Genomic DNA, 22840 nt, shown 5'->3' with positions numbered 1-22840 from the left:
GCCCGTATTCTGTCAAATTTCATTCTCTCTCTGATGTGATTTCATTTATGAAATAAGTTTGATGTAGTATGTAGTTTCAAAACATGCCATTCTCTCCTCGGCCCATATTGTTCATATATGTACAATATTTCCGCACTAAGCTGCACATGTGGCCTCCCTTTTGAATTCATTGTTTTTGTGATGTCACAAAATCAACACATTCGTGTAGATCTGCCAGTTCAGCCTTTACTATACTCAAAAGAAAATGACTGTTTCAGAATGATCCATTGACAATTTCTCATTATTATGAACACGGGTGCCCAAATACTTTTGGGGTCACTGTACAGACCTATTTATGGCCACATACATTTATAATATAACTCCAAAGAGAATGAGACTTTGTTATTAGATGGTGCATGCTTCATTTGCATGTTTTTTTTCTTCATTTAATACAGTTAGAACTACAGGGCATGAAGGATTAGCGTGAGCAGCACGGCTCACGGCCGTATGGGTGACTGATATTAGTGATTTCACATTTGATTGCACAAGTTGGCTGTCATATCTGGGAGCTGCAGCCAGCTTCTGTTATCCTTAACTGAACTGTCATTGCTACCATAGTCATAAGAATCTGAGGAGTGTCTGAGTCCAGTGGAAAGTGTTAGAGAATGTGTTTATATATCCAAAGTATCCACGTAATATTTGCTAAGCTTTCTCAGTGATTTTAGTCCCATCCAAATTCACCATGTCAGGCGTGCGTCAGCGGCTTTTACATACTATGGAAATAAGTTATATTAATATTAATTACGTTACTATTAATGTGGAAAAGGAGTTTTCCTGACGTATGGCGCCACACAAATGAGAATTTATTTGGATTCTCTGTGGCCAAAATCCAGCCGATATTATCATCTTCTAAGTGTACAACTTCAAACATTTAAAATAACAGATTAAAAGCATTTTAAAATGATTTATTTATGCAGTACTGTTGACTGTTAGCTGTCGATGCTCAAGCTAATGACCTTGAAAAAGTTCTGCGTAATTCAGAGTTCATTCAGAGTTTTCATGTGAAACGTGCTGTTCTAACCAAGTAAGACTTGTTCACAGTGGTGGTTATAGGAACCAGACGTCTTCAGTGTTTATCGCCTGTTCGGGTTACCTCAACATAGTTATTGAATTAAATAAAAAATAGTTCTGAATATGCTGTCTAATATCTGAGACATTGTCCTAGAACAGTTTGACATAAACCTATGGCTTAAAATGCATTGTTCATGTAGTCATGGCGGAGCGATGTTTACAAGGCAAAATATTCCTCAAAAAATGCTTGGATTGTCTGATGACAGAAAAAGGGGCCACTGGCATCATGAAGGACCCCACACACACTTTTTGTCCCACTCCCCTCAGGGAGGAGGTTGCGGAGCATTAAGAGTAAAACAACCAGACTCTTAAATTGCAATTAGACGTCACTGCAATGACACTTCATGTCCACTTATTTATCTCTGCTGCTGTACTGAGCCAGTGCCCCCACTATATCACCCCTCCACTATATCACCCCTCCACTATATCACCCCTCCACATGTCACTTTATATATTAACAGTATTAAGATGTACACCTTCTACCTTGTACTCATGCTGCTGTTATTTGCACCTTCTATTAATTGTTTGTTACTTTGGGAGTTGACTGGGCCGTGAGTACAATGTTTCGTTCCACCTCATGTAACACATGTGATGCGAATAACAATAAAGCCTTATCTTATCTTATCTTATCTTATCTTATCTTATCTTATCTTATCTTATCTTATCTTATCTTATCTTATCTTATCTATTTCCTACTATTTTACCATCATCAACATGTAAAAACCTGCAATACACATGTAGTTTCACTGGTTAATTTAGATGGAAAATAAAATGGCTATATTTGCATTGTAGATATGGAGACTCCTGGTTCCTATCACCACCACTGTATAGAAAATTCTCTACAGTGAAGCATTTCACATCAAACCACTCTGAACAGCTTTATTCACATTTTGATGACTGAAATTTGCAGAAATATGTGCAATACTTAGCAATGTGCAATATTTATTGTACATACAATACAGCTGTAAATATCTCCATATTTATATCTTGTAAAAAACATCGTTTTTATTTTGTTTCTATATTTATTTCATATACATATATATACAAACGCATAGAACTGTGCACAACCCCTCCCCATTCTATTCCGTGTCATTTGTTTACATTGTGTGTTTGCACTGAGATGGAGTTGCTCTTAATCTCATTGTACTGTGTATAGTGACAATAAAGGCATTCTATTCTATTCTATTCTAAATTTTGAAAGCTCCCCTTTAAGACAGCTTGATAACAGATGTTTGGCCATGTTTTTTTTTCATGAGCAGCTGTACATACTGCGTATCGAGGACTGTGTGACTGCAGTGTGTAAGTCAAGCAGCCACTCCCAATCAGGGTTTCTGATGAACATTACAGACATCCTGTGAGAGCATTACATCATCCCTTCTCTCCATGTACAACTAAATGAATATATTTTATAACGTCTGCCTGTTTCTATCATAGCTCTGAGTTAACCAGTAGTACAGTAGTACAGGTTAGCTTTGAGATGAGACGGAGAGGAGCAGAGATTTCAGGACGTACGAATCATACAAAACAAGGCACATGAGGGAGGGAAAGGTGAGCGAGAGCCTTCCAAGAAACAGGAAGCCATTGCTTAATGACTGCACGTTCATGAGGTCATTGCTCCCTATTACCTTCACCAGGACAACTAGAAGAACGGTAGATGAATAGCAGAAGCATCTCAGATCACTGAAGGATGGTTAAGTGAGTTGTTTTCACTTGAATTGTCCAGCGAGGACTGAAAATGGGATTTTTTTTTTTGCACACCACCTACTTTCACTCCATTGATCCTGACAGTACATGAACAGTTCCTCTTTAAAGGTGGACGGAGAGCGAGAGAGAGACTGAGAGAGTGCGAGAGAGCGAATATGGAACACGTAACGCTTCCTGTTGCGTAACTGTGAACTGTAGTTTCACTGCTTCTTGCTTCTTCTCAGGGAATAAGGAGATAGCCGAGTTTCTGCTGGAGAATGGCGCTGGCTTCTCTTCATACACATTAATGGACCATGGTGAGTTCAGCCGGCAGCTGCTGAGACAGCGCCTCCTGGAGGAGAAGGACGCACGGTGCGATGGGAGTACGCAGCCGGTAAGCTTACTTCACTGAACTTGCTGAGGCTCAGGTTACAGTCAGTGGCGTGATTCTGAGCGGGGGCTATTCGGTGAGCTTTTTGCAGTATTCAGAGGCTATTACTCCGCTTTAAGGCTGGAACAGCTGGCTTGGTTGTAATAGCTTACACCAGGGAACTATGTATGCTGTACATGATGAGTGTAATATGTGAGCTGTAGATTTGTACATGTAGACACATCATATCTGCATGAAGTGTTATGTTGTTACAGTGAGCGGTTCAGATTACAAGTGTGAGATTGGTGTTACGCGCAGAGCTGTGTACTTTCTACCTCTGAGGAACACTTCCTCTCTTTGTCTAACTGTGTGTGTCTGGAGTGTAATGCCTCTGCTTGACCTGCTTTTGCATTCTTAGGAAGGGCTGAGAGATTTGGAAAAATATCAAATTGTTGTTATACCATTAAATCCGACGGCGCAGTCTGATTGGCCGAGAAGTGTTCTAGCCTATTATTCAACAGCATATCTCTTTCACAATAACCACAACATTCCACTGAGTACAGGATACTAATTAACAACAGCTCTGCAGAAACTGTTTCTTTCTATTTGATCACATCCAAATACTGAAAATGGACACATGAGTAAGATTAATTAGAAAGTAATTAGTATGATATTTGACCTACAGCCTGTCAGCCCACAAGCTTTTCAGCAGCTGAACAGCTGAAAAAGATGGGATTAGCCAGAAATTACCAGAGTATAATTTAGCAAACAAGAAGGGCTGGGAAAGTTTTACAGACCGACTGGAACAAACCCACGTTCAGGTTCGTCTAGCACATACTGAGTGCTTTTACATGCACTTAATAATCCGATAACTGCAAAAGATCAGATTTTGTAATCCAATCAGTTTATATTACACTTGGGTAATCAGATCATTCGAAACTCTGGGTCAAGCAATAATCAGAGTTCTTCTTTGAAACCAGCCAATAAGAAGATGTGATGGAATTGTAATGTAAAAAAAAAATTATTTTTTTTTAAATTGCGCCACTTTACCTGAAAATATAAACATACGTCATCTAGAAGAATATTTACAGCCTTAATTTCCTCAAGCATGTAGTTTCAGCGACACTCCAAATCTTTTTAACTGTTTTACTGTGTCTTGCAGCGACGCTGCTTGCTTTACAGTCTGTTTTTACACATGCACAGATTGAGAAATCCGAAAGAAATCAAAGAGTTTACATGCACTGAGAAATATGATTACTGAGGTAAAATCCTAAGAAATCAGAGTATGCTGTTTGTATGAGCATTTGACTAATCAGATAACTGCAGAGATTGAATTATTGAGTGCATGTAAAAATATTGAGTAAATGTAAAGCTGAGCTGAACCTGATATTGCAATACTTCAAACTCCAGTCAAGTGTACTTCAAAAAAGTCTGTTGTTAAATTTAGTTCAAAGTGTCTGTTGTTAAATTTTGTCTGGAAATGCAGATTACCAATGATTTAGTCATTAAGAAGACATCTAAACTGTGCATAATCTGAATATTTCTAAGTTTTATTTCCCTTTCCTTAATTAAATGAAGGTAAAATGACTGGTAGTAAAGAGAGGGGCTTCCTTTAACTGGGATTTGTAGTCGTCTGAAAGGAAGCTGTGCGTTTCAACTTTAAAAATTTGAAAGTGATTTGCTGTGATTTCAGCAAAATACATGGGAATTATGTTTTTCACTTTTTAGACAGTATATGTATAATATATATTTTAGATTTTAGTTTGATTGCTGTCTTCAAGGAGTGAGAAAACGAAAGTTGAATATCCAGCGAACGTCCCCTTAAAATTCAACTTTACTGCACTATATAAGTCACATAAATGTGCTACTTTTTGTGGCGGAAGGAATATTAAGGCATGTTTGATATAATATATAGAGCTTCTTTGCTTTACGGTTTTGCAGAGCCGTTGTATAAAAGAAATATTAACCCTTTACTGCTGGGTACTGTTCATAAGGCTGCATGAGTTCTTCAAGGGTTCTCTAAAAAACAATGAATGCTCAAAGAACCCTTGAATCCTACAAAGTGTTCTTTGAGTATTCATGGTTCTTTATAGAACCAATTTCTTTACTAAAGAACCCTTGAAGAGCCATCTTTTTTAAGAGTGTAGATAAGCTTTTCATGACAACTGACACAACCCTATGTAAATGTTCACACTTATTTCAGTAGGTGTCATTCACTGTAACAGTGATATCTGATCAAAGTCAGCTAAAGTAGCCTTCATGATAGATGACACCTATTGGAATAAGCTTTTATAAGCATTTATAAACCTTTAAGGTGTCATGTAGCTTTATGTACGCAGCACTGTTGCCGTCACAGAATCACAGGTGTGATGTTATTAGTAATGACACACTCCCTGTCATGTTTTATTGCTTAATTATTATCTATAAATTAAAGTCCAGGCTTTTTTTTTTAATAAAATAATACTAAAAAAGTTATAGTTTAATGTAACTCACCTACAAGCAGATTAAAAGCTCCATAATTTTAGGTTTCCTCACTTAAAACCTATGACAATATTGTAGATAATGAAGGCTACAGTAGTTGTTGTTGTTGTTGTTGTTGTTGTTGTTGTTGTTGTTGTTATCATTATCATACATTTAATGTCCAAATTTTGCTTCTTTGTTAACACAGCAGCTACAAGGCTAATGTTGCTAACAAACACTGGAACTGTATAGTCACCCAAATCTTTTGTGTAAATACACCCTCAAAATTTCTCTCAACCAAAACTTTTTTCTGAATTTATACAAACTATATACAATATACATACAATACTTTCATTTAATAGTAAATTTGTTTTTGCTAGCTTATGTTTATGAACAGAGACCTACAGATGCAATATAGTAAAGGAAAACTCATTTGTGATCCTAAGTTTAAAGCAAGTTTTTATGAAACATAATCTTGTAACATAAAGTTGCAAATAAATCTTAAACTAAAACGTTTCACAGCCTCTTGTTTCTACCTAATGGACATGGTTTGCCTTCATGTTTTGTTCTTCTGATAATTTTAATAGACATTAGACTAATTGTTCTATTAAAATATTGGTTTATCAAGAGTGACATGAGAATTTCAACTAAAATCAGCTGATAAAGTAAGTCTTGTTATGAAAATGATAATAGGACATTAGTCATAATTCATCTTTTAGTACTTTTGATACTTAAGTACATTTTGAAGATGAATACTTTTGTACTTTTACTCAAATGAAGGTCTAAATGGAGGAACTTCTACTTTTACTGGAGTAATATTTTACCTTGGGTATCTCTACTTTTAACTCAACTACATGGCTTGTTTACTTCGTGCACCACTGCTTATACCTGCTTTAAATGGAAAGTTGTGTAAATTAGATTTTTCATAGAACCATTTCTTTAAAATTAGCCTTGTATATTTTTCTCTGTTATGTGAAAACACATGATTTCCTTTCCAATGAGTGTTGTGATTTATTTAACTCACTTTTGAATCTGGTGCTTTTCCCGAATGCTCCCATAATTGTTGGCTTGATTCTGGGTCTGCAGCCACAACATTCACAGGACAAATGTCATCCATTGTCACCATAACAAAATAGAAATCCTTGGTTGCAGCCGTAATATTGTTAAATCAGTAAAGCCTGTTGCTGAGTGTTGAGTAAAGTTGTTCATCCTCTCTGAATCCCTGAATGCCTTTGTGTGCCTCTCCAGGCTCTGAGAGTGCAGTGGTCGGGACTGAAGCTGCAGTGGCTGGACCTGGACTGGTTCCTAGACGTGTCCTCCAGAATCACAGTGCTGGATCTATCCCATAATAATCTGAACTCCCTGCCCTCTGTGGTACCTTGGGGTCTCATCCACCTGCACACACTCAACTTGTCCTACAACCAGTTCAAAGAGCTGCCCACTCCTCAATCATCACAAGAGATCATCTGCAGCAGGTAGATCAACATACAGCATAGTGTGATACGAAACAAGGTGGACTGACCACTCTATCAGAAACCCCTCACTTGGAGTTCAACTTTGCTGGTGTACAGTTGGGGATTGTAGCTCATATGTTGATGTAGTTTGTGTTATCCATCTTTAAGTCCTTCGTTAACAGTCAGTTTCTGACCGCACAGCCAGTCTCGACTGGATATTTTGGCAGGCTGGCCACTTTCACTTTTCAGTTAAAGTGTAACTGATTGCAATTTTCTTTCTTCATTTTAACTTGGAAGCATACAGTAGATGTTTCCAATAAAGTGGCCAGTGAGTGGAAGCACACGGTAGATGTTTCTAATAAATTGGCCAGTGAGTGGAAGCACACGGTAGATGTTTCTAATAAAGTGGCCAGTGAGTGGAAGCACAAGGTAGATGTTTCTAATAAAGTGGCCAGTGAGTGGAAGCACATGGTAGATGTTTCTAATAAAGTGGCCAATGAGTGGAAGCACACAGTAGATGTTTCTAATAAAGTGGCCAGTGAGTGGAAGTATGAGGTAGATGTTTCTAATGAAAGGGATGGTTAGGGGACATTAGGCTCACAATCGGTTTACAGAGGAAATAAAAAAACAAATCACGTCCCCTCAATTACTCCAATCTGAAATGTGGCTTATTTTCATGCTGGTCTCCACTGTGTCTCACCACTTCATGGAAAACTAAAAAGCTACTCTAAAGAACACAACACAATGTTCTTCCATCTGAGACATCTGCCTTTGAGTTATTTGTGGCCCTAAGCTTAGTATAAAGTAATGTAATCTCGCTCTCTCGCTCTCTCGCTCTCTCTCGCTCTCTCTCGCTCTCGCTCTCTCGCTCTCTCTCTCTGTGTATCTCTCTCTCCTCCTGCTGTTCGTGGGGTGCTCTGTTTGTGTCCTCTGAAGATTAAGCCAGGTCAATCTGAGTGAGAATGAGCTGGAGAGCCTCCCGGTTGGCCTGCTGCATCTCAGCCAGATCCAGCGGCTCTCCGCAGCCAAGAACAAACTCAGCGTCCTCTTCAACATCCCCAATGGTACGCGCACGCAAACATAAACATACACATGCATGTGTTTCCACCCAGCCGTACCCGCCCACACAGCCGTGGCTAATTGTTTCTATCGGGTTATTTACTTGAGCAGGCTGAGTGACGTGTAATTAGATGACTGTTTAAGTTAAAGTTGAGAACTCCAGATGAGAATGACAGATTAACACAAGTCAGAGCCAATATATCTGGATCTAATTTCCTCATAATGCTTTTTAGAAAGCACACAGTTGTGTAAGCGTTTAGTTGCCGCAGGCTGGAATTGCCTCCTTTATTGCTGTTGTGTTGTTTAACAATAATAGGTTTCATTTACATTGAGCTTTTGAAAGACAAGGGACTGCAATCTAATCTGTAATGGTAACTTTCAACCTAGAGAAATAATTTGGCAAAAAAATCTAATCTATACAACTTTTCCCCACTTAGCCATTTGTAGACAGTAAGCCAAAATGAGTTTAAGGTCTCTAAAGTTTCTTTAGGTTTGTACTGGAGCTTCTGTCTGTACTTTTGCCCATGTTTATGTCTGAGAGTAGCTGTGTTTATATGCAGTTTTCTATTTTTTGCCAATTTGCCAATCTGATTAAATACATTGATTATAGATTAAGACGTGTTTATTCTCACTCTACTCAACAATCTGATGGAACATCTGCATTCACGTGCACACCCTAAGGAATTTGATCCAAAATAATGTAATGTAATAGAGTAACACGTTACCGTGACAATGAGCATCATGTGAGTCAAAAGTTTGCAATCTAATGGTTTTATGATGGGTCTAAGGAGCTAAAAAGCACTGAGGTGACCAAGAGACAATAGCAAGATAGTCTGCTGTCTGTTTTCAAAAACCCACGGTTACATGACAACTGATAGATAATTTCCATATAGGGATGAGCAATATAATGACATGGTGAAACATTGTCATAATATGCTTTGCTGAGCAGGTATCATTAGCATTTCTGGAAAATCTGTTTCATAAAAATAAATGACTAGCAGTGTCAGACTGTCAAAACTACACAGTAAACATGTAACATTTTACTTTTACATTAAAACAAACTTTATTGTATTTTATGTGTCATTAAGATCTTCAGGTCTCACAACATTACATACCTCCACATCCAAGGACTGTCACCAAGGATGGAGAACATCTGACCACTTACACTGGCTGTGTTTACATGCAAAGATGTTTGCAAGTTAGATTGAATCTATTCAGATTATAGATAAAGACTGAGGTGTTTATTCTCATTCTACTCAACCAATCTGATGGAAAATCGGATTACGTGCCCACTACAAGCAATCCAATCCAAACATACATGCATGCATAGAAAACCACTTAGTGTGGACGTTACCATTAAAGCGAGCATCACGTGAGTCCAGTCGGAGTGAGATGAGCAGCAGTGAGCAGTGCTTGTGTTTTTAATTACTTTAAAATGACGTAGGACTCAGGAAAACGTACTTCACATCTCCGAGAGGAAGGCCGAGAGGAAGACATCGTGTTCTGAGACATAAGCTGGACGTCTGTCCCAACGCCATCTTTTAAAGATCAGAGTATAAACTTCGTCTCCTCTGCAGACCCGTTTCTGCTGTCGCTATGTTGAATGTTACAAACTTACACTTTGACATGATTTTCCGATAGGGATTGTAATCAGATACAGGCGTTTACACGGCGATTATTCTTTTATTTAATGGATTATTTACAGGATTACCCACCTCGATCAATCGGACAGAAATTGTGTTCCGAATGGCCTCAGTCGGACTAGACTATGCAGATTGAGGTGTTTACATGGACGCATTCTATTCTGGTTGAGCTCAAATTATTAACAAATTATCAGGCTGCATGTAAACGTGGCCAGTGTGTCATACATACACCAAGCAAGTCTATTAGAGATTAATTAGGGGTGGGCAAAATTATTAATATTATCTCAATAGTTTCAGACATTCTCACTATAAACAGTATGTTTATACTTTTACGTATACACAAGCTTTAGTTTTCCTGAAGTTTAATCATTTTGAACAGACAGAAAGGACCAGTAGTGCCAAATTTACAAAAAAAAAATCCATAACTTTGAATACAATGATTTTTATTCAGTGTTCCAGAAGCTGCATTGAAATAAATCCAGTCAAACAGGATTATTATGTTCTCTTAGCAGTGAAATGTGCGTCTGGTCAGGGCTCTTTATGTGGTGTAATTAAACTTATTGTGTAATTTATCACAATAATAAGAAATGTTGTCATATTTTCCACCCCTAACCATAAACGTTTTGCTGGGTCGTTTGACCATCACAAACAGTAAAAGCATGAAAATGAGCTCTGAATTCGAATGAACTGCAGAACTTTGATGTCTGTGTTGTTTCTTTTATACAGAAGCAAAACGTGATAATTCTTCTTTTTGAATGTTTGTTTTAATGATGATGTTGTTGTGCATGAAATCCAGCAGGTTACAACAGTGACATTACTTTTCATAATACGTTACCTTATTATTTTTAAGTGAAACTACAATTCTGTCGCATGTTTTTCGATATTTCAATAATTTATGTTAAAGAAACATAAAAAATATTTTTAAAAAAGCTTCTTGTTTAGATGTATTAAGACTGAATCTTCAACCATTCCTTTTTTTTTATATTAAATTTGAAATATTTGGCCATTTTATATATTTTTGCATACCGTGTGACCTTGAGACTAAAGTGGAAGGAGACTATGCTTTAGAAAATCTCAGATTTGAGAAGTTGTCAGTGGTGCTGCAGTTTTACTGACACTCTTCAGTGCAATAGACTACATTTTATGCTGACCCATGACTGACATGACCCAGCCATATTAGCCTTGAAGCTCCAATGCAAAACTAAAGAAGCAAATTTCAGGCGGCGAACCTGTCTTTTGCTATTTGACTACACTTGGGATATGGAGGGAATTGAATGCATACATTTCTTTCTCCAGACTTTTCTATCCAGTATGCGTTGTAAACCAGGCATGTCAAACTGGGGACCTTCTGGGCCAAAGTCCTGCAGAGATCAGCGTTTACCCGCATCTAACACTCTGAATTCAGTTCATGAAGGCCTTGCTAATTAGCCTATGAGCTAAATCAGGTGTGTTTAACGAGACAGTGTGTTGAAGTCTGCAGTGTTTAGGCCCACGAGGACTGGATCCTGACATGTGTTTTGAGACATAATGAATGCAGTGACTGAACATCTCTCCCTCTCTCCCACTGTCTCTCTCTCTCTCACCCCCCTTTTCTCTTTCAGGCACTAACTGGATCGGACTGCGCAGACTTCAGGAGCTGGACGTGTCTGATAACTGTCTGACTGATCTCCCCTCCTCTGTGCTGCACTGCTTTAAAACCCTCAGCAGCCTCAACATCAGCAGGAACAGACTCGGCCACTTCCCAGACCCCTGGGCCTGCCCTCTGGTGTGTTGGTGCTTTCCCAAATCCATCACGTGTTCACTGTCTTCCCTTTCTTCCCTCTTGGTGCATCTGTGTGTCATTTCATAAAAGCATTTTAGGCTAAAAACAAATAGTTGGAATACTTCCTTCCTTTCCTGTGGCATTTTCGAAGAGCCAGAAGAAAATATGTGTGGTAAATATCGACGCTTTGCATATTTTTTGTAAAAAAGACAGTAAACTGTACTGTTTACACACTGCCACTGGAGTAGGACCCTTAAGGGTATGTCTTTAGTACATTCTAAGGGAATATAATTTTAACATATTATATTTTTAAGTTGCGCTGACTCAGTGCTGTCTTAAAGGGTCCATATCCTCATAAATGGGGGAAAAAAATGTACATGATCATTTCCCAACCTCTCTTTCTCCCTTAAACAGGCTGTTTTTGTTACTGTGCCTTTAAAAGTGAAGGTTCAGATTGGCTTATTCAAAATACAGAACTGAAACACTACGTAGTACTTCAGTGTGAATGGGTGAACTGAATACACGTAAATGAATTGGTGCTCATGACATCACAGAAAAAATGATTTCGAAACATTTATGCATTTATGGCGTGGGTAGTGAGTGATACGTTTTGAAACTTCGACAGTGTTTACATTTTACTTCACACTCCTCTATTCAAAAAAGTGACAAATATTAGGTTTTCCAAAATGTGGGTTCTTTAACTCCATGATATTTTAGTTTTAAAAGATATAAAAATACAGATATGCTGATTTTCTCCTGTAGAAAGTCACGTTTAAAACTCATTTAAAGCTCACAGTCTCCCAAATCCAGAGGAGGGACACAGGAAGGTGTTTTAAGTAGGAGTGCTGAAATTTTAAGCGTCATATATGTGACGTGATGGATGACAGCATTCAAATGATTTGCCCTTTTTTATTGTTGTTGCTGTAATTTACATCAAGCAGAACTTGATATATATAGTGCTATAATGAGGCAAGAGATTACAACATATACATCAACTGACACATCAAACCACAGCTCTCTTGTTCTGTGTATTGTAGTGAGAGAACAGCACTGCACATGAAAATGATACAGAATCTTGAAGTCTCAAACTGATGAGGCTGAGGGATACAATGCTGTGCTACAGAATATTGCAACCTATTAGATGCTAGTTTTAGGCTTAAAAAAAACTTTTAAGTACTGTTTTTAAGGGTATGTTCTACATTGTTTGTACCAAAAATGCACCAAATATTTGTTTTCTGTTATCACTGTAGATTTTTACAAAAATTGAAAACGATTAACTCTAATTTATATAATAAAATTAATTTTTTTGGACTATTTCATTATGAAATGTTCAGTTCTGATATTGTAATCAAATCAATGCTTTTTGTGCAGAAAATCTGCAAAGCTGCATACAATCACATCGAGAGCCTCCCCGACACCATCTCCATCTTCTGGAGGACCCATCTGAAAGAGGTGGACTTCTCTGAGAATGTCCTGAAGGAACTGCCCTCCTATATATTCGAGCTTGAGGTGAGAAAATCCGTCTGCTACCGTGTGATTTAGTTGCTGCTTTGAGCAAAGACGAGCTGCAGCTACAATAGTATTGGATGGTTATAATACATTATAGTACTTATTAAAGAGGTGCTTGAATCATTTCTGAAACCATATATATTGGCTGTGCTCTGTAAAAATGAAAATTAGTCCCATTAGAGGTCAAGAAGTTTTGTTGACCTGTAATTCTCTTTTTTGCCTCATGATGGCATTGCGTTCATTATTTGTGCTATTCTTTGTTGTATTTGTTTTATATTTTCCTTTATGCCTTTGTCTCATTTTTTTTTTTTTGCCATCTGTGCTTCACTGTTCATTGTAGGTATAAAGAATATAGATTTTTCACTGAGAAAAATGATTAGGTTGCATACATTCCTGGAACTGGTCACTATTAGTATTAATAGGAATTTATGTGCTACCATTAGTCACAATTTAAAGTGAAATCTTGGGTGGTTTTTCAGTGCATGCCTGGCAAAAAGTGGTCCAGCAGATTTGGGATTAATACCATCTATGGTTTAGTGCTTAAAGCCTCACTTAAGGGCTGTAGAGGGAGCACAAACTGTCTCACTCTACCTACTACCAGTGGCTGCTTCAGCAAGATGCTCAACGCCAGCATTCCACAGGGCTGAGGCTGAATAATAATCATCATCATCATCATCATCATCATCATAATAATACAGAAACAGAGCAGAAGTGCAGGAGCTTTGATAGGGAAGAAAGAAATCAGTATAATGTTATATATTCCTTTCCTGCTATCCTAATTTCTTCATAGATCTATAAAACATATCAACACAGCCATGCATCCTTCCATCCATCTCTCCATGTATCCATAAGTCTGTCCAGCTAGAGGTCCAGATAAGAGGGAGTGAGATTACTTCTTTAATGGGAAAGCAGAGAAGACTTTAAAACCCAGGTGTGATGTGAAGTCACTATGAGATTTAACAAAACGACAGGCAGCTCAGTTCTGGACAGTCTGAAGCTCTTGATTGGAATCTAGAGCTGATATCTGTGAGGAGAGAATTATAGTGGTCCAGGCAACAGTCCAGCAGCAGGATCAGAAAGATTAGTTTAGCAGTGCTACAAATGTGACAGTAAGACGTTTTTGCCAAACCTGAGCATCAAATGAAAGAGTAGGAGTATAAGATTATAAAATTAAAAACTAAAATTAGAAAAACCAAGATTTGTGTAATTCCAGTGACATTTGTTTTCGTGGTATGTTGCTTTTAACTTAAGAAATGGGTTTTGTGTAGCTTGGTTCTAATTGAGTTGTCAAAGCAAAATGCATATTAATAAGTTACAGTGTATAACCTGAGCAAAATTGGAAAATATACATCTATACTATATGTATATACTGTATATATGACTGCATATATAGTATCATAATATCATCTGATCTTGGCAGCCCATGATTTTAGAGATATCAGTGAAAATGCTATTATTTTGGATTTGGCATCTGGGATTCAAACTTGTGATCTCATCACGGTGGACCTAAAGCTGGTTTTCCAGAAGATGTATTAACCCACATTTTTGTTTTTTGCTTGTTTTTTTTGTATTGAAAAAGGAAAATAAGAGGAAAACAAAACTGAAGAGTTCTGGGTAGCTTCACCCTTAATTTCCCAACATGTGTATAATGTGAGTTTCTGCTGTTTATCTGAGTTTAACAAGCCATGGGCCCAAAGTTTTATTACACACTTCTAAGGACAATCCACTTGAAAGAGGCCCTGAATATTCTGCTGTAACTCCCGTTAGGATGAAGCACTATGAACCAAACAAAATACACTGCATACTGGGACATCAACTGCATTACATGTGATGCTGGAAGTGATCTCTGTTTACTACCAGACATATGAAGAGGTACGGGGGTGTGTACCCAGACGTTGCAAATGGAGGTTAAACGTCATGATCTCTGTCTGGCACCCACCTCATCGCTCCGACGCAGGGGCATCCCAGCTTATTCAAACCTCCATAAAACAAGGAGCACATTGCACGCTGCTTCATAAGATTGCTTCGTCCTTGAGAGAGTTTTACAGAATATTTGGGGCCTCTTTCAAGTGAATCTCCCTGTGTGATCTAAGAATAGCTCCATTACTTTGCATTGAAGTCCCTGTAGTTACTGGGTTGTTAAGGGGTTAAGAAGTGTGGCTACTGAGAATTTACAATCAGTCAGTAAAGCACTATTTAACTGAAACTGTAAAAGCATATCTAAAATATTAAGTTAGACTGGTTATCTTATCAGAATTTGGTGAATCAGTATCAGTAGCATCCAGAAAATGTTCATATTGATCAGTCCACAGCAGAATTCTAAAGAATAATTTATGATGGGAGTTAATACTTTATCACACTTCGATTAGGTGGTTTAACATGGTTTGGGTGAAATGATCACCCGGATAACAACACTAGGACAAGAACTTTTGTTTTGGATTTTTCCTTTGCTGCACTGACAGTCTTATAACTTTTGAGCGAAAGGCAAAGAGGATTTTGTATTTCTGAGAGAGAGAAAGTCTTTTAGGGGAAGGCGTAATAATCCAACATCCCAAATGCAATTTAACGCATGAGCTCTTTGAACTGAAGAGGTAAGAACATTCCCGCTCTAAATGCCAAACATTTACCCGCTCTCAGGTTGGATTTGTTGCTGGCTGAGCAAAATCAGACTTAATGATGTCAACCCAATGAAAGTACATACATCAGGTCTTTAGCAGAACCGATGCTTTCAGTGTAGAACCTGTGTACACTCACTGGGCCTGCCATATAGGTGCACTTTGTAGTTCTACAGTTACAGATAGCAACTGGATTTCAGTCTAATTTCAGAGACACATTTGATTATGAGGAGTAGATGCATGTGGTTAAAATCATATCAGGCTTCAATTCAGGTGCAAGTTAGATGAAATGACCAGATGAAACGGGGATGAAATGTCAAACCAAGCAGGATTTTCTTTCACACCAACAATTTTAAAACTGTAAAACTGTAAAGGATTCTTTTAAAATGTGGCTGATGGGTTTCAGATCATCATTGTTTGAACAGTTTCTAAAATGCCTTCATACAGTTCTGAGTTCATCATGAACACAAGCCCAGCGAGGGCATTGTAAGAAAAACAGCCCTGGACTTTGACGTTAATGTTATCTGGTTGGAGTTTTTCTCCAGGCTTCTTTCACACAAAGAGGCCACGATCAATTTTTCTTGGACCTCATATTAACCATTTTATGAAACTGCTATCATTCACTAATGCCTAAATATACCAAATACGTCCTAGGGCTCCTATATGTGGTAATTGCACCTGATAAAATTAACCATAAGTGTAGATACAAGGTAGATTTCTCTATTGAAGTGTCTAGTGAGTGTGGGCTGTTCTATGTGCCGTTTGTGAGTATTTTTACAGTGTGGAGGTGTGGAGCCTGTGCTGCGGGCCTGTTCTTCTGTGTGGGTGTGCAGAATAATCTGCAGATACAGACACTGTACAAGACACTTCTTCTGATTTAATGGGAGAAAAAAGGCCATACGTCCAGGTTAAAGCAGTCCCAAGCAGACTCATTAGTGTGCATGTATGTGTGCGTTTGCTCCAGGCCCTCATCTCCCTGAAGCTGTGCGGCAATCGAATCACGACTCTGCCTGCGCCCAACAAATGGAAATGCTCTCAACTCCGAACGCTAGACCTGTCCAGGAACCAGCTGGGGAAGTAGGTCACACACGCACAAAAACAAATACATCTCCGCACCCTAACCACTGATATCCACTCCATTAATCCTGACCACTTCTGCATCATCATAATAAGCCTGCCTGCTGTGCAGTGACCCTCCATTTCTTATGATCTGACTCTGAAGTTATGCCTTTAAACGCTGTTGGTTTCAGGACGGAGGAAAACACCAAGACCAGAAAACTCGCCTTTTTAACCACATGGCATCGCAGAGACCCAGAAGCAGGTATGGTGCTTTCCAAATCTTGCACAAAAAAATTGCTCCATTTAATTCTAACAGATTTCCGTTCGGGCAGATCAGAGTAGATTCAGCATGTGAGAATAAAAACAAAATATATCAAAATATAATAATAATTGGTTCTCTCGCACTGTAATAGGATTCTTTTACTCATTACTTCTGTGAAAAAGTGATCTGGTCACTCATGACATCTAGAGTTTCTCTCTGTGTTTTACTTATAAAGAAATAGTCACACGTCATTTAAAATAGACATCGTTTCAAAAACATGTTCCTCCCGAACTGCCAGCTATTCTTAATTAAAATTATAAACTGCTGATACTGTTTGGAATTGGTGAGTAGAACTATTTTACAAATAGCTGCATCAAGATAAAATCTTTCTGAATAAACATGCACACCCAAGTTATGTGCAGTGTTCATCTATATATAGAGGACATTTACAGTTTAAACACACTGTGCGTGATTAATGTTGGTCTCTTAGAGACGTGCAGTTGTATGCAAAAGTTTGAGCACCACTGGTCAAATTGTAAACTGTGTGTTTTGTTGATTTCCTGAGTGAAGTAGGACGCCCTCTACAGAAGACGCACTTGAATTTCTGCTCATACTTGAAACTTGGAAATTCCACATATTGGAAAAAGAAAGACATAACATATGTCCCACAATGTTTGCACAGGCCACATTTTATGTTTGTTTTTTTCACAATTGGTTAAATTAAGAAAATACACAGTAGTTGTGTATTCAAATGTAGAGGATGTGTAATCATTGTTACTTCAAACAGGGGTGCCCAAACTTTTGCATACAACTTTGAGCAATGCAAGCAATACAGTTCTTATTAAGGCAGTACCTGTAACATAATTAAGTGATTAAGATTAAGAGACTCTTATTAGTCCCACAACGGGGAAATTTCACCTCCGCATTTAACCCATCCGTGAAGTGAAACACCACACTCTAGTGAGCACACACACACTTGCCCGGAGCAGTGGGCAGCCCAATCCGCAGCGCCCGGGGAGCAGTTGGGGGTTAGGTGTCTTGCTCAAGGACAACTTAGTCATGTGCTGTCGGCTCTGGGAATCGAACTGGCGACTTTCTGGTCATGAGGCTGGTTCCAGCCCATGACTGCCCCATTATAATTTAGAATTTAAACTGTAATGCATTACGCTACTATATAACACAGGAGAAACAGCTTTTTACTTTGCAGTGTTACTCACAATGCTGACAATAATAATAATAATAATAATAATAATAATGATGTTGACTTTTATATCGTCACTGTCCAAAGAAACACAAGTACCTCCAATTTAGAAACTTTACAGGAGAGGGCATAAACTTTCTTTATTTTCAGTTTTACTCATATAAGTAAATTTGGAGCATTTCTATTGGTCCAAAACTTATGTCATGCAGTGTACAGTAAGTTTAGTTACATTTTAAGGACAAAAGGAGTTATTACGGAAGCAGAGACTGTTCAGATCTACCCAAAAAATCCCAAAACATCAGGAAACATAATCTACAAAATCTAGTGTACGTGTAGATAGATTGACTGTTGCCTCAACATGACACAGCTACAATCAATGTCAGCCTATTTTCAGTATGTGAGTCAAAACATGGCATAATACTGTAGCACTGTAATTACAGCTTTATGATGAAAGTGGAGTGGGATATAATAATATGCTATGGCAATGAATCTGCAGTGAAGCTTGGGACTATACAGTAACTGAGGTTGTCAAGGCAACTGTGATAGGTATACAACTTACCATTGAAATTCAGATCAAGGTCAAGCATCAAGATTATAAACGTGTATACGACACACACCTTCAACAGTTGTACATACTATTCTACTTTGTCAGCTTATTAAAATAAAATGATCTGAAAACATGCTAAGCCATCTACACTGGCCAAACTGGATATATACTGAAGGTGAAAGGAGCATTTGACAAGCTGCTATGGGGCTGTTTTCTAGCTTTCAAACACCTTTTTTTAGTACCAGAAACATAATTAAAGGCCGTTGTAGATTTCTAAAAATTAACAGAACAGGAGTCGGCAACCCAAATGTTAAGAAGAGTCATTTCATCGGTTCAACAAAAGATAAAACCGCCTCAGGAGGCTGTAAATATGTCTCAGTATGTGCTAATATACTAGCATTGGATAAAAATATAAATGAAAACACAGACTTACTTTGCTCTGCTTTAAGCTTTAGCTCAACTATAGCCGCTTTTCTTACATCTCCGGCATCTGCAACGAGAAAATGACTTCAGCTTTTGACTTTTTAGTGTTTGACATTTTCTCGTTGCAGATTAAACCTATGAGGAAACCAACTGCAGTGATTATATATGCAAATAAGTCCATTCATCTCAAAATGATTGATGTTCATCTTAAACAGATGAGACTGTTGTCTGTGTTGCTATGGAGACCACCCGACTATCTGCCGATCTTCAGGGCTAAAGAGTGAATGGGCAGTTCCACAATAACTCTAGTGTTAGAACGATCAGCAGAGCTTTATTCTGCAGAGGAGGATTATTTTTTACCTAAAAGTCTAATTCTGCTCTGAAGCTGCAACAGGGCAGTAAAAGACCCTCATGTTGCCGACCCCTGCTTTAGCAAGCATGCTCTTTTAATAGTAAATGTTCTGTGAGCATCTAGCATTATGTCGACAAAACATATCATTGCAGTTGTATCAAAATCTCATAAGGCCAGCTGACCTTTATATTGTGTGAACGTTTCATGATGAATGGATCAGTAGAAGTGGTCCAAAATTGATCATATGTTCTGTCATTAAGATATTCCCCCCTTTTTAAAACCTCTTTAACTGCGTCTGCGTTCAAGGTTGACTGGCTACCTCAGAAGCCGTGGAATCTGTCTCCAGTGTTTGCACTGTTCACATTGTGACCAGCTGTAGTTCAGCATCTGGGAGGTTTTCATCTTCTTCATGATAAACACTGTGGTACACACGTCTTAATCTTTCTGGCTTACTGTTTTGGCCCGACGCTCACAGTACAAGGGCGCAATTTCGGACGCAGCTTTAGGATCATGGCCGTGAGTCATGGGATGCAGTAATCAGACGTGATTTGACCTCTGTTTTAGGCTAGTACTTAAACAAAGCCACGTTTGCCTGAAAGTATAGCATTAGCAACAGCCTTCGACACCAAATTTCAAGTTTCCACCGTCTTCACTTCAGGCACTAATGTTAGCTTTAGGCAGCTCAGTCACGGGAGAAGTATTCTTTCCTTCCATTCAATACCACAGCTTCTCTGCCATGCCCTTCTATGGCTGTGGATCAGTCTGCTGCTGCAGAGCGTGCGGTTATGCTAACTCTCCTGTGCTCTCCTGGCAGCCTGTCCCATCCAGTTTCCTGAAATCTTGCGGGATTCACTGGAAGTGCTCTTCCTGAACGACAACCAGCTGGAGTGTGTGCCTCTGTCCGTTTGCGCCCTCAAAAACCTCTCCGAACTCTATCTGTCCAAGTGAGTTATAGTTGCAGTGTGGAACTGTGGGAGATTTTTGTAGGTGTAGAGCAGAGCGATCACTCACCGCAGTTTAAAAGGTGATCGAGAATGTAGTATAAGGTTTTGTTTACATTATGTTTTTGTATTTGCTTTGCTAAAATGATCATATGAAATGATCATAGCTTCTCTAGAATGGAGCATTTCACACCAAACCACTCTGAATGGCTTCGTTTACATCCTAGCTATTTAATCATGTAGACATTTTGAAGTTGTGAAACTTTTTTTTTCTAGTGAAATTGTGTACTTTTATGTGCTTATGTACTTTTTTCAATGGGAAAATGATATCAATATTTAAATCAGGTAAATATGTTACTTTTTCTTTGTAGTTGGGGCTCTTGAATTGCAATGATGTGAAAGAGATGCTTATTAATGACCTGTAAATTCCATTTTTAGTTAGAAACTTTAAACATTCTAGGTGGTACTATTTTTTTTTTTTTCAACCTCGTTTGTTTTGCTTTCTCCAGTAATCCAGGCATCCAAGATCTTCCTGCTGAGCTTGGCCAGCTCTCCAACCTCTGGCAGCTGGACATCGAGGAGCTGAACATCACCAACGTCCCTGCAGACGTCCGCAAGGATGGTACAACACCAACTATACATCTCCTTTCAGTGATCATATTAGCTCAGATTTGTTTTCATATTTTTCCCATTCAGTGTTCAAATATTAAATTCTTCAGTTGTCGAGTTGCAGTCCAGGCTGGAGCTGGACACAATAGTGAATTCGTTTGAATATGTGTAGTGTTTTACAAACAAAGTGCAACAGGCACACAAGGTTTTGGTACAATTTGTTTCTCACACATGCACGCATCTACTGCGCACACACACACACACACACACACACACACACACACACACACACACACACACGCACACACTGACCTACATCCCTACATCTGTTAGATTAACTCAATCTCAACACACCCTGAAGGCTAGTGTATGTTGTCAGTGGCAGTGTGTCAGTCAGGAGCTGGAGCTGATGAAGTGCTGTATATAGACTTTAATTTGGAATTTCACCAATGTTTTAAAAAATTCTGCATAATTCATTTGTTGCTATGTGAATCATGTTATCAGGAGTAGTTTGATGTAAAATGGGTTCTTATAGCCAATGGGTTCTTATGACCAGCAAACCCACATACATCTTCTTCACGCATTTTTGGTAACCTTATATTTTGATGGTCCACTGTAGATGCTTAGTAGATGTAGATGTTTATCATAAAACAATGTCAGGTGGAGAATTTATAACTGTAATTCTGTTGGCGAACTTTCTCATTAAACTTTGTAAGTTTCTCTTTCATATCAAACCATCATATCAAACTAATTGACTTTGTTTTCATCAAAATTTTTGGTTTTTTTATTTACAAATTAAAACATGTGTTGTTTTGTTTTTGCTGTGCTCTGATTGTGCTGTTACTATAGCCCGAGTCCATTCTGTATGTGTCTGTTTGTGCTGACCCTCTCTCCTGCGTGTGTGTGTCAGGGCCGGCAGCAGTGTTGGCGTTTCTGCGTGCCGAGCTGCGGCGGGCGGAGGCGTGCAGGCTGCTGAAGCTGATGGTGGTGGGGCCACCGCGGCAGGGCAAGAGCGCTCTGCTGGAGGGCCTTCAGACCGGAAAATCCTCTTCATTCCTGTCCTCAGAGCGCAGCGTTCGCACATCCACCTGGGAGCTGGAGCGGCCCAGCGGGGTCAAAACCGGCGTAAGAACCCACACAAATACTCACGCTTCAGAATTCATGTATGGCAATGAGCAGCTCATATGACCAGAGAAAAGACAGAGTAGCCATTGTCCATTTCCATTTATATATTCTTAAAACTCCTAAAGGGAAGATTCCATGAAAAATCAAAGTCACACAGTTTTCCCCCTTCACCCCAAGTCGTGCTTAGTTAAAACATGTTTGAAGTCTAAAGTTAGTTCAGCGCTGGAGCTTCGAGGCCGCTGTTGCTAACAACAGTAATGGAAGCCTCTCTGTCTGCTCTTTGCTCCATAAAACAAGGCAAAACGTTAGCATAAGTTTTGCTTTAGACCACATTGTCAGCTATTCGACTCCGTTTAAACCCATTCCTTACATTTAAAGTGTCTCCTCTGCCGCCGTTCGCTTCTCTGCTGATTCCATCATGTTCTAATTCTTGCCAGCATGCAGTGAACCTCGGGATATGTTGGCTAGTGAAGGATCCACCTGTTGGATCCTTCCTTGCCACGGAAAAGAAGAACATGTTTCTCGGCTTCATGTGAAGGAGCCTTCAGAATGGGACAGTCTACTCACGCTGCTGTGGTGCAGTCTGCCTTTAAATGCAGCCTCTAATGACCCAACCCCTGAATTGGGACACAGCTTTAGTACCCAAAATCACCTAT

General features: G+C 38.8%; 1 protein-coding gene across 2 annotated transcripts in view; it reads left to right on the top strand.

Annotated features, from left to right (window-relative positions):
* lrrk1 (leucine-rich repeat kinase 1) overlaps positions 1 to 22840 on the top strand; it is a 148275-nt gene that overhangs the window by 44600 nt on the left and 80835 nt on the right. For both annotated transcript variants that reach the window (XM_017699556.2, XM_017699557.2), the window contains 10 exons: positions 3039 to 3187; positions 6872 to 7098; positions 8014 to 8141; positions 11381 to 11544; positions 12913 to 13050; positions 16630 to 16742; positions 16916 to 16986; positions 20324 to 20453; positions 20960 to 21072; positions 21970 to 22184. In XM_017699556.2, coding sequence (XP_017555045.2) covers positions 3039 to 3187; positions 6872 to 7098; positions 8014 to 8141; positions 11381 to 11544; positions 12913 to 13050; positions 16630 to 16742; positions 16916 to 16986; positions 20324 to 20453; positions 20960 to 21072; positions 21970 to 22184 — 1448 coding nt within the window. The remainder of the gene's footprint in view (positions 1 to 3038; positions 3188 to 6871; positions 7099 to 8013; positions 8142 to 11380; positions 11545 to 12912; positions 13051 to 16629; positions 16743 to 16915; positions 16987 to 20323; positions 20454 to 20959; positions 21073 to 21969; positions 22185 to 22840) is intronic.

The sequence above is a fragment of the Pygocentrus nattereri genome, chromosome 15 (assembly GCF_015220715.1).
Source record: "Pygocentrus nattereri isolate fPygNat1 chromosome 15, fPygNat1.pri, whole genome shotgun sequence".
NCBI classification, from domain to species: Eukaryota; Metazoa; Chordata; class Actinopteri; order Characiformes; family Serrasalmidae; genus Pygocentrus; species Pygocentrus nattereri.
Note: the sequence above shows the minus strand (reverse complement) of the source record. Positions and strands in the feature narration are given on the sequence as shown.